The sequence below is a fragment of the Apis mellifera genome, linkage group LG1 (genome assembly GCF_003254395.2).
Source record: "Apis mellifera strain DH4 linkage group LG1, Amel_HAv3.1, whole genome shotgun sequence".
Lineage (NCBI taxonomy): Eukaryota > Metazoa > Arthropoda > Insecta > Hymenoptera > Apidae > Apis > Apis mellifera.
In genome coordinates, this window is record NC_037638.1 from 16,909,428 (window position 1) to 16,925,697 (window position 16,270).

The following is a 16,270-nucleotide window of genomic DNA, read 5'->3' on the forward strand; positions in this document are numbered from 1 at the left end:
AGCAGAGTGGCGCAGTGGAAGCGTGCTGGGCCCATAACCCAGAGGTCCGTGGATCGAAACCACGCTCTGCTAAGTAGGTTGTGGATTTCTTTTTTTTTTCTTTATTACAAACATATTATACATTTATTACGAAAATACTTGTAATAAAATAAGATAGATATTTAAAATTATGCAATGATAATAATATTTTATAAAATTCATTTATTTCGCAAAGTAAACGAAATTCAATTTATTATAACGGAAACAGCATCTCCGCCACTTTTTACCTGAATTTTAATTCAATTGCGAAGGCGTTTAAATTGCGAATTGAGTAATTTGCAATGCAAAAAAAGACAGGAGTGCGTCCTAAAGTCCCGTAAGCTCAAGATACAACTGGTGAGCAATGACACGCACAACGATGGATGCCATGCCTCAGTCATTGTCCGTGAAGAAAAGATGAGACAACGAGTTCAGGAGTTCACCAGAGTTCACGGACGTAAATTTGGTGGGTGTCATATTCGCTTCGCGGAGTATGTCTTCAGGAAGTTTTAAAAGGAACTCGCTTTGACCGAGATATCTTCAAGAAGGAAAACACTCAAACTACCGAGTAGTATTCACGACGTTACATTTATAAAAGAATATTTATTGATCGTAATTTTCAATTTTAAATATCATATCGTTTAATATATTTCTTACTTTCTCTAAAAATATATATATATATATTTGTCCGAATAACAGGATATGTTATATAAGCGTAATACGTATCGTATTATTTTAGAATATATAGGCGGTGATAGTTTCGTAAAATTTTAATGATAGAAAATAACATTGAATTTACGAAATTGCGTGTAAACTTGGAAACATCTGCGTCGCACAGAACAAGTATAACCGTCTAATTGCAGAATTAGAAAAAAAAGATTCCCGTTTTGCAATTATCTTTCAGTTATTTCACGACCTATTATTACGTAACTGTTCCGTGTTGATGCTTTATTCAAAGCATCATCTATTTTCTTGAAGAACTGAAATTCTTTGATACTTGACGAATTTCTTCCTTCATATTTATTCTGATTTATTCAAACTTATCGTATCATGTACGAATATTTTTGTAATAGAAACAATTGATCCCGTAAAATCGTTGTAAAAAATACATGAAAATAGATAGATCATAATAAAGTTATGGATTGAATTTAAAAAAAAAAAGGAATAGAAAGTAATGACCATTGTCTGCTCGGCGCCTACTCGCAAGTATTGATGGTATTTACTCGCGCTCCTTATAAATGGAATATCAATGAGATCGGGCGCGTAACCCCGGGTCGGCATTATTTAACGTGAGCACGTCGTACACGTGACAAAGTGGCTTGACCGCTTGTCAAACAGGCACAAACATGAGCTTTCATGGCTCCAAAAGACCGGATCGGTACGGGTCGCGTCGCGTGGCGTGTCGTTACCGTTAAGCACAGCATCGAATTTGCACGTGCTCGTTCCTTTGCACACACCCACGTACATCATAAATCACGAACCGAGCATTAAGAGCTTTGTAATTTGGTAGAACTTCGATTATTCTATTATATTCTAGATGAAACTTCTATTTATAGAATTTGCATTTATGCGATCGTCTATTAAAACTTTATAACTCACTATAAATTAAGCTAAAGTGAAAAAAAAAAAATTTAATCGTGATAATATAATTTGTAACATTATAATAATAAAATAAAAAATAAGAAATAAACAAAATTTATATTAAATTTTTATACACGTTATTATTTTAATATTTCAACATTTATGTTACCGTTCTAATGTAATAGAATAAATAATAATAATGATAATAATATAAATATAAAAATTATGATGTAATAATATCTTTTATAAATAATTTTATTCGTAGTTAAAAATTTAAATTTTAAGGAATACGCGCTTTTTTTTAGTGTTCAATAAGTTCCCTATGATATATTTCGATATATATCGATAAAGAAAGTAACAAAGAATATAATATCCTTATAGGTTAAAAATTTAATATATTCTCATTTCTTAATTGTATATATGAATATTTAATATTAATTTAAATAATTAAAAGTATTAAAAAAAATTATAACTATTTATTTTTATGCTAGTAAATTTACCTTTTTACCTTTGTGATATAAAATTATGATATAAAATAAATATTATATAGATATTTAATTTTCAATTATTTATACAAATATAATACATAATAAATTATTAAAATAATAATTTATTATGTTATAAATAAATATATATAAAATAGTTACATAACTAGTTACATAATACATCGTTTTGATTAGTCATTTTGAGTAGCCAATCAGCGTACAGCATTTCGATAGAAGCTTCGTTATACTTCAGTTACAAGTGGCGTGTATCGATTGTTTTATTGGATTCACGAAAATAATATCGTAATAAAGACATACATATAATTAATATTGATTAATTCTGATAATATAATTTATTCTGATAATATAAAAACAAAAATTATAGTGTGTAAATTCTTTATGAATATGTTCAATATTTATTATATTATAAATTAACCTATTAAAAAGGCTATATTCACTACTCTTTTATTTAAGAAAATATTTGAAATAATGCAATATTGTAATAATTTGGCTATTAAAAATAAAGTAAACATAAATTAGTTGTTATTTTTGTTTGAAAAGATATATCTATTGCTTCTAATCACTAAAATGTTATTCGATCTATTGATGTATATTTTCGTCTATATTTTAATAATACAGACGCTTGACAGGTAGCCATATTGTATAAAATTTAACGTGATCAGTATGTGATCAGAATCAATTTCAAATTTTAAATACTCTTTTAATACGCAATAATTTAATAAGTGAAGATAAATATAGATTATAAATGCTTCTAAGATTATAATTCGTGCTATTTTTAGAAACTTAATATATATAAATATCAAATTCGTTTTAATGTAATATCATAAAATATTCTCCTGAAAGACAACAGTGAATTTGATTTGTTCTTTTAATAAAAATACAAATTTCAGAATAATAAAATATATAATAATAAGTTTATTAGATTTCAATGTTTCGTGTATTTAATAGCTCAACAAATTTCAAAATTATAAATTTTAATAAAAATTAGTGATATTTTACGAAATTTAAATCGTTATTTGTTAACTATTGGTCACATTGATGCTTCTATCTAAATATTCAGTTTGAAGTCAAATGGTGACAAGTGGTAAAAAAAAGTGTTTTGTGTTCGAAAAGTATCAATTGGCAGAAAAATAAAAAATATAATAATAAGTTTATTAGATTTCAACGTTTTGTGTATTCAATAGTTCAAAAAATTACAAAATTATAAATTTCAATAAAAATATTTTACGAAATTAAAATCGTTGTTAGCTATTAGTCGCCATAATTCTTCTGTCTGTTCAGTTTGAAGTCAAACAGTGACAAGTGGTGAAAAGATTCCAGTGCTCTGTCTTCGAAAAGCATCAATTGGCAGATAAAGGTGAAAATAATAAAAGTTGATATCAAACGATTCCAAATTAAGTTTAGTTTTAAAAATTTAATGAAATTTAAGCTAATTTCATCTCGTTTTCCTATAATTTGTGATACAAAAGAACAAACATAAAGTGAAATCGATCTATTCTTGACAATTTATAATAGTATTTTCTTTGATATTATTAATAAATTCATTAATATGTATTTATAAATGTGTTCTGCGATACATATATTAGTAAATTATAATAAAAGTAATAGATAGAAATATCTAATATCCGAATAATGTTTCACGAAATTTATGCTATTAGATAGCAATTATTAGACGCCATATTGTCGATATAAGAATTCGTTAACTGTTTTAAAATTAATGCGTCATTGGTGTCAATTGAAATTCGTATCGTGCATATGATATGTCCAAATTTAATTTTTAAATTCAATTTAAATATGAAAATTAAATTATACGTTATATTTAATATTAAAAACGGTCATAAAAATAATTAAAATAAATTTCAATAAAATTTAGTAATATTTTGAATCGTTGTTAGCTATTGGTCGCCATGATGCTTTCGTCTGTTCAGTTTGAAGTGGAACAGTGACAAGTGGTGAAAAGATTCGAATGCTCCGTCTTCGAAAAGCATCAATTGGCAGATAAAGGTGAGTAAAATAATAAAAGTTGATATCAAACGATTCCAAATTAAATTTAGTTTTAAAAATTTAATGAAATTTAAGCTAATTTCATCTCGTTTTCCTATAATTTGTGATATAAAAGAACAAACCCATAAAGTGAAATCGATCTATTCTTGACAATTTATAATGGTATTTTCTTTGATATTATTAATAAATTCATTAATATGTATTTATAAATGTGTTTTGCGATACATATATTAGTAAATTATAATAAAAATAATAGATAGAAGTATCTAATATTCGAATAATGTTTCATGAAATTTACGAATTATTAGATAGCAATTATTAGACGCCATATTGTCGATATAAGAATTCGTTAACTGTTTTAAAATTAATGCGTCATTGGCGTCGATTGAAATTCGTATCGTGCATATGATATGTTCAAATTTAATTTTTAAATTTAATTTAAATTTGAAAATTAAATTATATACTGTATTTAATATTAAAAACGGTCATAGAAATAATTAAAATAAATTCCAATAAAATTTAGTAATATTTTACGAAATTTGAATCTTCGTTAGCTATTGGTCGCCATGATGCTTTTGTCTGTTCAGTTTGAAATCGAACGGTGACAAGTGGTGAAAAGATTCGAGTGCTCCGTCTTCGAAAAGCATCAATTGGCAGATAAAGGTGAGTAAAATAATAAAAGTTGATATCAAACAATTCCAAATTAAGTTTAGTTTTAAAAATTTAATGAAATTTAAGCTAATTTCATCTCGTTTTCCTATAATTTGTGATATAAAAGAACAAACCCATAAAGTGAAATCGATCTATTCTTGACAATTTATAATGGCATTTTCTTTGATATTATTAATAAATTCATTAATATGTATTTATAAATGTGTTCTGCGATACATATATTAGTAAATCATAATAAAAATAATAGATAGAAGTATCTAATATTCGAATAATGTTTCATGAAATTTACGAATTATTAGATAGCAATTATTAGACGCCATATTGTCGATATAAGAATTCGTTAACTGTTTTAAAATTAATGCGTCATTGACGTCGATTGAAATTCATATCGTTCATATGATATGCTCAAATTTAATTTTCAAATTTAATTTGAAAATTAAATTATATACTATATTTAATATTAAAAACGGTCATAGAAATAATTAAAATAAATTCCAATAAAATTTAGTAATATTTTACGAAATTTGAATCTTCGTTAGCTATTGGTCGCCATGATGCTTTTGTCTGTTCAGTTTGAAATCGAACGGTGACAAGTGGTGAAAAGATTCGAGTGCTCCGTCTTCGAAAAGCATCAATTGGCAGATAAAGGTGAGTAAAATAATAAAAGTTGATATCAAATGATTCCAAATTAAGTTTAGTTTTAAAAATTTAATGAAATTTAAGCTAATTTCATCTCGTTTTCCTATAATTTGTGATATAAAAGAACAAACCCATAAAGTGAAATCGATCTATTCTTGACAATTTATAATGGTATTTTCTTTGATATTATTAATAAATTCATTAATATGTATTTATAAATGTGTTCTGTGATACATTTATTAGTAAATTATAATAAAAATAATAGATAGAAGTATCTAATATTCGAATAATGTTTCATGAAATTTACGAATTATTAGATAGCAATTATTAGGCGCCATATTGTCGATATAAGAATTCGTTAACTGTTTTAAAATTAATGCGTCATTGACGTCGATTGAAATTCATATCGTTCATATGATATGCTCAAATTTAATTTTCAAATTTAATTTGAAAATTAAATTATATACTATATTTAATATTAAAAACGGTCATAGAAATAATTAAAATAAATTCCAATAAAATTTAGTAATATTTTACGAAATTTGAATCTTCGTTAGCTATTGGTCGCCATGATGCTTTTGTCTGTTCAGTTTGAAATCGAACGGTGACAAGTGGTGAAAAGATTCGAGTGCTCCGTCTTCGAAAAGCATCAATTGGCAGATAAAGGTGAGTAAAATAATAAAAGTTGATATCAAATGATTCCAAATTAAGTTTAGTTTTAAAAATTTAATGAAATTTAAGCTAATTTCATCTCGTTTTCCTATAATTTGTGATATAAAAGAACAAACCCATAAAGTGAAATCGATCTATTCTTGACAATTTATAATGGTATTTTCTTTGATATTATTAATAAATTCATTAATATGTATTTATAAATGTGTTCTGTGATACATTTATTAGTAAATTATAATAAAAATAATAGATAGAAGTATCTAATATTCGAATAATGTTTCATGAAATTTACGAATTATTAGATAGCAATTATTAGGCGCCATATTGTCGATATAAGAATTCGTTAACGGTTTTAAAATTATTACGTCATAGTGTCATGGCGTCGATTCAAATTCGTATCGTGTATATGATATGTTGAAATTCAATTTTCAAATTCAATTTAAATTTGAAAATTAAATTATAACCTATATTTAATATTAAAAACAATTCATAAAAATAATTAAAGTTATTTTTTAATTTTTATAATTTTAATTTTATAATTTCTTTCAAGTTTCATACAAAACGTGCTAATGATGAAGGAAGGGATAAATACTTCTATCTTCGAAATTCAGTGACATGGGTGACAAGGATTCTTTGCATCATCTTCATGATTTTGAAGCTACTTTTATACCAGAATAAAGGAATAGTTGGCTGGTTCGGGTACAACGGTATGGGTGAGTGATACTAATGCATGCTTACAATTTTTTGCATGAATTTAAATCAAATTGATATTTAATAAAATTTAAATTAAATTAAATTTGATGTTAATGCATGATATGAATATATATACATAATATGAATATTTTCAAAGTTATATAATTATAAATTTCAATTAACATCAATTATTAGCCAAATATTTTAAGTTGTAAAATAAATTTCTTGAAAATATTCTATAAATATCGATAAATTTTGTATCATTTTCCATTTTAAATGATTTTAAATATGTTTCATTAATAAATTTTAATAATTGCATATATATATAACAACATATATATATAATATGAAATGAGGTCAAATAACGGTTAAAAAACAGATATTGCAAAGAGTTCATTGGCCAAATCGTTTCTGAGAATTAAGGCTTCTTTTGTCTGATCCTTGGGCAAACAATTAATTCAGGTATTTCGCGAAGACTCTATATTTGACCTAGATACAGGGAAAAATAAATCTATCACACGATCTAACAGATGTTGTCTAGAATTCCGTGTTTTTATCTTTTTATGTTTTGTTTTGGTTGATGACGGCATGTCTCATCTTCAGCATTTTTATATTTATTTATATATTTCTTTTACTTTATCTTTTCGATATTCTGTCTCTTTTACTGTCTCTTTTGGAAATATAACTTTTACTTTATAAATTTTTGCTTTGATCAATATAGTTTTCCTTTTCCTTTGTTGTTAAATTCTTTTATTTGATTTTATTCTTTTATTTTCTATTCAGGAAAATTGTTACAATAGAAATAGTAATTCATATAAAGTTTTTTAATAAATTAAAAAAGATATTTTTAGAAATTAAAGCAATATAGTTAATAATTATTAGAATATATGAATTAAAGTTTTTTTTTTTCTTAGTATATCCATATTTTTAGTTAATACAATTTCTAGAAATATACAAGTAATACAAGTTTCAAGTTTGATTAATATAACATAAAATTTAGCTATCACTAAGAGACTATGTTTGCTTTGACAACGTTTGAGGTTAGTCTTCAGTAATGTTTGCCAATTTGCAAACTACCATGACGAGAACCGTTTGTGGTTGATCAAAATTATGTATCGAAATATATCTTCATTTCAGTTACATGTAATTAATGAACTGTATAAACCAAATCATTTATTAAGTAATAATTGTATTATTCACAATTACATTAATTTTATAATTTTATATAATTAAAAATATATTTTACTATAGATCTCTCATCTTGAAATACTTGCAGGGAATTTTTTAATATTTTTCTAATTATGAGATCTATACGAAAAATTATATCTAATATCTAAAATATTTTACATAATTTACATATTATTTGAACAAATTTAGAGTTAATAATTTATGTCGACATAAAATTTAACTCATGATGCCATACACGATTATTAATATAAAAATATATTAACGAATATATCATTTTTTCGGCTTATAAACATTCCATTTTGCCAATATATCGTCGAGTTCCGTACACTTTTCTCGCTCTGGTACATTGTTGCGTAACGGATGATCGATCGGATGAATCTTATGGATCAATGCATTATCGCTCGATATGCTATTTACCTTGATGAAAAGTGAAATTAATTTATTAAAAAGAATAACGATATCATCTATTTTTTAATCGATAGAAATTCAATTTATCTAATATATAATAGTTTAAAAAAAAAATTAATTAATTAGAAAAGATTAGATAGAAATAATTTTTTCTTTCAGTTAGGATATATATTTATAATTCAAAATAATTAAAAAAATAGAAAAGGAATTATTAAACAAAAATAATAAATTTTAATTTACCTCTTTCTCTTGTTCCATCTTTTCTGCAGTTGATGCATTATTAGAGGAAGTTGAAGATTTGGAAGAATTTCTTATTATTTGTTTAAATTTATTTAATCTATAAGTTTCTTGAGAATTGTTGTTATAATTTGTCAATTGCGTGTACGATTGATGCTTCATTTCTTTTGGATAATTTTGAATGGCATATAATGTACCTAGAACCGTGAAAATATATAAATCAAATAATTAAATTTTCCAATTCCGATTAAATTTGGAATGTAAACGATTAAAAAAATATTAACGCATTTCTAACGTATTGTATCTGTGGTTAATCGTACAGCCATTCTTTTTTGCACAAAAATTTAAACATTGAAAATATTTCTTGTCAATCGTTACGTTCTCATTTACTGAATAGATATAAAACGTATACTTTTTGTTTTCGTCGTAAATATTTTGTTTGTGATAGAACTACATCTCAGTATTCTATGTTTTTTTATACCCTGCGTTCAAATTTTTTTTTTCAATATAATCCATCTTCTTATATCATTTAAACGAAATATCGAATATCAAATAAAAACCAAACATTTTGAATATTTAAATTGGAACGAATGAAAATAAAAGCTGTTATTATAATATTATCTCTATTAATATAAATTTGAAACGGACAATTGACCCCGTCGTAGCGTAATCTCGGCGAGTATTTATTTAAAATTTTCTCGAGTATTCGTTTAAATATTATCCTAAGTCGCGGTGAAAGTGCAAAGAATTTTAATACTTTACGCGATGCGCAGACGCGGTGGTATCCGGTGCTTCCGTGAAGTGCATTGTTCCTTTTTTGCCGCCGTGGCATTTACTATCGTGTTACCTATGCCACGGTTGCGTGACGTTAACATTTATTTATCTGGCCGGGTTGACGCCGCGGGTTAACTAATATCACCAGATACCAGATATCAGACGAATAAACAGAGATCTGTGGTCGATGGTAACCGAAGACATTTTACGACACCACAGTCCCCGGCTTCCTGTTCCAAGGTTGCCCGCCTAAGCGCACGACATTGTTCGTAATGATCTATTTTCTGCCGCCGATCGATCGGAATCTATTTCATACGCGGAAGAACGTATCTCCGCCATCGGGGCAACCGTTATATAGATAGCAGCGTGCTCGATTTATTCTCATTTTTACGCAGAAGTTTTCACTAGAATTTCGAGTTTTTTGCGCCCACCGATATCTCCTCATCCGTATAAACGGCATAGAGACGGCGACACACTTCACCACTTTATAACGTAATAGACGTGATACTTGTATTTACACGAGTTTACGATTCTTCGCGTCTCTCGTCGTCGTCCATGGAATATAATAACCGGAGTTTATTAAACTTGGTAGAATTAGATCGATATCATTACGAGGCCTCTAATCACGATACGATACCTGTTTCCATAGAACGAGACGTAATTGCAGGATGGGAAGGAAATCGTGGGTCTGTGATGCGAAAGATAGTATCTTTACGATATCTACGTGGTTTATGGCGTTGAGCAAACATTGTTGCATATCATATATACGCGAGATGCAGAGTTAATTAATAACCGCGGCGAGTTAAAAGAAAGATAGAAAGATACGTAATAAGTGGATCGAGGCAAATATAGATTTTTCTTTCTTTTTTCCTTTCTTTTTTTTTTCTTTTTTTATTTATTAAACAGATCGCACTATTTGCGGTTTCCACAATAAAATGCATTACGATGGCGAAGTTATTGCATGTCTTGCGGTCGGATGTAAAGCAGAGAAAGCAGAAGAAACACAAATCAAAGCGTAAATCTATCCCGTATATTATACGGTCACGACACGTGTGTGTTTTCTGCGATATTAGAAAACAGGCTCTCTCGTGTATACGGATACATAGACAGAGCCCTATAAAAATTAAAAAACTTGACTTTTCTCTTCCTTCTTATTTCTTCCACAACGAGAAAGAAAAATAAATATCGACGAGATTATCGAGTTTGATCATTATTCCTATTCGTTATTCATAAGGGCAAGGCATTTTTCGCGAAATAAATCACGAAATCGCGTATCGTTGGAGGGTGGCGCGTAATCAGCGCTATTATTTAATGAGCCAGTAAGACTGGCACGCTTTAGCGCCGGTCTTTCGCGTAATTACACGAGGGCAGGCAGCCTAATAGAACGTGGAACGTCGGTGGCAGCTGGCCTACGACGACGACGACGACGACGACGACGACGACGACGATCTCGCGGCGGATAACGATAAACGCGGCGTATTAGAAGGCGAATTAACCGATAGAACGAGCAGGAGTAAGGCGCGTAGTAATGATCGCCGCGCACATAAATTTAGCGAGGAGACGAGGCGAGAGACGAAAATCCTAGCCGAATAATCCAAACGTGATGAATGGCAACCGGCTTTACTTTGGAACTGGTCCACGCGCGCTCGCCTCCGCTCGGCCGGCCCGCCATGCCAACCGGCCACGCCGCGACATGCACCGTCGAATCTGGCGACGAAACGTTCTAACACGTTTCGACGTTTGACATATGCACCCACGTGCACCTGCTGACGTTTCCTCCACTCTCTGTCGCGCCGATTATTCGCGAAAACGAGTCTATTACTTCTCCCTGCATATATATATATTAAGAATGGATAAGATGGAACGTAGTTGCGTATACACACATTTATATAGTAGTTTTTCATAATTGGGTAAAAATATTTGAAGAACATACATGGGAGAAATTGGAAATTTGAAGCGTTTGATTCATACATATGATTTATATAATAGTTTTTCATTATTGGAAATATTTGAAGAACAGAGAAATTATAAATTTGAAGAGTTTGATTCATCTATTACTTCTCCCTGCATATATATATATATATATATATATATATATATATATATATATATATTTAAGAATGGATAAGATGGAACATAGTTGCATACATACACATTTATATGATAGTTTTTCATAATTGGGTAAAAATATTTGAAGAACACACACGGGAAAAATTAGAAATTTGAAGGGTTTGATTCACCTATTACTTCTTTCTGTATATATATATATATATTAAGAATGGATAAAATGGAACGTAATATTTAAGAATGGACACATTTATATAGTAGTACATACACATTTATATAGTAGTTTTTCATAATTGGGTAAAAATATTTGAAGAACAGAGAAATTAGAAATTTGAAGAGTTTGATTCGTCTATTATTTCTCCCTGCATATATATATATTGAGAATGGATAAGATGGAACGTAGTTGCATACATACGATTTATATAGTAGTTTTTCATAACAAAGAAATTAGAAATTCGAAGGGTTTGATTCGTTTCGTTTGTCGCAGCGATCGGCGGGTTCTTGCGAAAAATCGGATGTTTGTTACAAGAGCTGTCCGTACCCAGGCGAGCCGCGGCAATCTGATAAGTAGAAAACTAATGTTCCGCTTTCGGTATGCGATCCGCTTTGGAATTCTAGTCTTCCGGGAGGTCGAGGAACCCCGTTTGGCATAAAAGTTTCTGCCCGATATCTCCCCAATCAATGCCCGCGCTCATTCTTTCCGACGAACTTTGCCAAATGGGGATTTCTTTTAGCGAGACGAGAGTGATTTATCGCAAGTTGGAGGGGCGCGCGGCGAAGTTATTTTTCACCTCTTTCTTACCCTCGTCCGGTGAATCATCTACTGACATGTTTCGAGATTTACTGGAAAGAGTGTTTTCCAGTAAGTCGTCAGATTTGAATTTTAACGCGTTCGTTGCTCCTTCTTGGGCGATCCTCCTCCCCGTCGTCGTATATAGTTTCCCTCGAATATTTTCTTTGTACGAAGAAATTTCGAATGATTCGATCGACAGTTTGAAATGCAATGTTTCACAATCTTCTTATTATTTAATTCCTTATTTGTTTCCAAGAAATCAATCGCCACTTTTAATTCAAAACGTTTAGAGCGAATATTTTCTTTGTACCAAGTAATTTCGAATGATTCGATCGACAGTTTGAAATGTTTCACAATCTTCTTATTATTTAATTCCTTATTTGTTTCCAAGGAATCAATCGCCACTTTTAATTCAAAATCTTTAGAGCGAATATTTTCTTTGTACCAAATCTCGAATGATTCGATCGACAGTTTGAAATGCAATATTTCACAATCTTCTTACTATTTAATTCCTTATTTGTTTCCAAGAAATCAATCGCCACTTTTAATTCAAAACGTTTAGAGCGAATATTTTCTTTGTACCAAATCTCGAATGATTCGATCGACAGTTTGAAATGCAATGTTTCACAATCTTCTTATTATTTAATTCCTTATTTGTTTCCAAGAAATCAATCGCCACTTTTAATTCAAAACGTTTAGAGGGAATATTTTCTTTGTACAAAGTAATTTCGAATGATTCGATCGACAATTTGAAATGCAATGTTTCACAGCAACAACAATCTTCTTACTATTTAATCCCTTAATTGTTTCCAAGGAATCAATCGCCACTTTAGAACGTTTTTACGAAAACTATTCGAACTATTTGAATATTTAGAACTTCCTGTCTGTCGAAAAGAAAAAAAAAAGTATGAGACGAGCTCTCAAGGGTTAATAAAAATGAAAAACGTACGTATTGAACAGTACCTACAATTGTACCGTAATTGTACCGTCGACGTTATGGCGAACGATATTAGATAGGCACGCCAGGAGCAGGCACGCGTGTTATTCCGAAACAGATAACCGTAGTATAACATCGAGTTGTAAACACGTGCATCACTGTGCAAGAAAATACAACGTCATGACTGTATCTGGTAAACTTAACCGCATTAATATGCACACGGGGCATTAAACGATAGGGTAGTATCTAATGGAGATAGAATTATTACAGGGAAATGAGATTGCGGAGAATAATTTATAAGAATAAATGTCATTCGTCTAATCTGTGCCATTAGTCTTGAACAGGGGCTATTTGTTATTAAATTGTCCTTTATGCAACCGCATAAAATCGTTGCAAAATAAATCACTTTGAAACATCTTTAGTCGCGTACAGCGTTCGAACTCGTATTCCGATTGGGATATAAATTATGTTGGTTATAAACTTGCGTGTATCGATATTATATTCCACAATTGCAATTTAATGAAGCAGTTAGAGAGCAATTTTTATTAGACAATTTTATTATTTCCATCTCGTCGAGAGCACGAGAGTTTAGTTCTTCCTCCTTATCGGAATAATAAATTATCAGAGATTACGATCGATAAAATTTCACTTTTCCATTTACTTCTCTTAATCGTCCAACCGATTTTCTCGTAGTTGCCAGTTACTCGATACGCGTAATAAGTATATTTATTGCACAAACGTAAAGAAATATCATCGTGTAAAAAACGAATAAGATACAGAAGATCAGATTCTTTGCAACACAGTCGAAACAAGCTTTTAACGACTCGTAACATCTAGTCACGCGTAGATCGTCTCGATATCGCGAAAATCATCGAATAATTTAACATTGTTATCGCGGCAAATTGAACATGCGAATCGAGATTTTTTATTTGGATAAAATTCGCGAAAGCACGGTAAATATTAGAGGCGAATGTTTTACGAGCAACCGAATCGGGTTTAATCGTGCCCCTCGATTAAAACACATCCCGAAATAACAATCATAGTTCATAAGCGACATTGCATAATGCGCGGAGCCCGGGTTGGAAAAATGAAGCAACGCAAGTCTATTACAGGCGCCAAGATTCCTAGATAGCCTTCACCGTGTTCCTCTTTTTTCCGCGCTAACTACCCTTGTCAGACTCGGTACTCAAAAGCTCTGGGAGGAACGAGGCAATTTATTATCCCTTCTCACATTAAGTTACAGTTCCGCTGATCTTTGATGTTTCTTGTCATTTACTGTTACAGCATTCGTTACGCCATCTCGTTGACGGAAATAAATATAGTATTTGACCGTAGAGAAATATTAACCCTCCACTGATTTCTTCATCGCGCTAATTGGTATTGATGGTGGATAATTATCTTCGATACGAATTTCTTCAAGACACGAGATGCATTACTCTTCGCAATTTATATATATTTGTTTTTCTCCAAGATAGATCCATTAACATTCTTTTTTCGAAGAATTGAAAAATTGAAAACACGTGTATGTTATTATATATATAGGGATGAAAGGGGTTGAAATATTTTTATATTATAAAAAAATTCCTTCTTAAAATTCGTCGTATCTTCGTGTCAATTTGCATTAACATTCTTTTTTCGAAGAATTGAAAAATTGAAAACACGTGTTATTATATGTAGGAAAGAAAGGGGTTGAAATATTTTTATATTGTAAAAAAATACCTTCTTAAAATTCGTCGTGTCAATTTGCACAGCGAAACGCATAGATTTTAACGAGCGTTTCCCGAACGTAGGAAAATGGAGCATTATGAGATTCTTTCAACGGCGCCAAGATTCCGCCGCTATTTTTAATGCTCGAGATCCCCGCGTTGATCCCAATGGGCGCTGGAAACCGCTCGTATTTGGAAATTCCTCGAATTCTTCTACAACAATCGATTCCAGTTTTTATCTTGGAACGGTTTTTAGAGATTTGAAAAGCTTTCGTTTACGTTTATGTACGTATCCAACGCGTACGGATCTTTTACTCTGATTGTACGTTTCATTGATCAAATCTCACGAGGGAAGAGATGAAAGATAAATAAGAGAGAGATCTTCTTGGTAATTCCTGTTTCGTAACAGTGTTTACGGCGAAAAAGGGAAATTAGCTTCTAATAATTTATCGCGAATATTTTTGATGAATTATTCAATGTAACATTGTTATCAAATCTAATTATAAATATGAATCTTTTGGTTATCTATCTTATCCCGATTTTCCAATTTTTCCAACCCCCGCGAGATCTTGTTTCCATGCTCGAATTCCTCGCGCAAAATTAGCTGTTTAATGAGATTTCGCGAAAGTATATATCTAGAATGCTCGGTCCCGTCGTTAATGCATTCGCCACCTCGGCGGGACGAGTTGGCGAGTAATGAAATTATATTACTTTCGAGTCCATACAAAGATGTCTCGAACGTTTTAACCACCGATCGTGCCACCTTTAACTATTTATAGTATGTGACGCGCGTGTCTGAAAGGATTTATCGCGTTGCCGAAAGCCGCGCCAGGCATTTCCACCCCGGAGATAAACACCGGCTCCCTCCACCGGCTATTTCGCTTAACTGGAAATAGATTATTAAGAGGGGGAAACAAACGCAAGAAAAAAGAAACTCTTTTGCCATCCTCCTTTCTTCCTCCTATCCTATAATTGATAATAATAAAGCCTCGAGTTTTGCTGCCCACAGGATTAAGATCCTCCTCCTTTCCTTTCTCGAGGAAAAATTTTCGTTCGATCGCGATGTTAAAACAGTCGCCGACTCCTTTCCACCTCTACGCCTAAAACCAATTTGTCCCGCGCTAAACGCGGCGATATTAACACGCGGCGTGTTCGCGAGTGGCTGGTGCACACGCGAAACGAACACGGGGCGATATTTCTTTCTCTCAACGACCAGGGCGGCCGCTATTTGGAGGCGTCCAATATGCCGGGGCGCGGGAATCGGTCGACATCGGGCCGGTTATTTGGGGACAGAGAGAGGCACTATCACGAATATAAACATCCGACGACCGCGATCCTTATGGTGGTACGGAGTTAGGAGGCGAGCCGTCCCGTT

General features: G+C 30.9%; 1 protein-coding gene and 1 non-coding gene across 2 annotated transcripts; one reads left to right on the forward strand and one right to left on the reverse strand.

Annotated features, from left to right (window-relative positions):
- TRNAM-CAU lies at positions 1–72 on the forward strand. The gene has a single exon. It is a non-coding gene; the product is annotated as a tRNA-Met (tRNA).
- A 7,997-nt stretch (positions 73–8,069) lies between these two features.
- On the reverse strand, positions 8,070–10,152 carry LOC102654380. Its single transcript, XM_016917961.2, has 3 exons — positions 9,381–10,152; positions 8,622–8,815; positions 8,070–8,390 (listed from the first exon to the last, which is right to left on the reverse strand). The coding sequence occupies exons 1-3, from the start codon at positions 9,448–9,450 to the stop codon at positions 8,244–8,246; spliced, it is 411 nt and encodes a 136-aa protein (XP_016773450.1). The 5' UTR covers positions 9,451–10,152; the 3' UTR covers positions 8,070–8,243.
- Between the last annotated feature and the right edge of the window lie 6,118 nt (positions 10,153–16,270).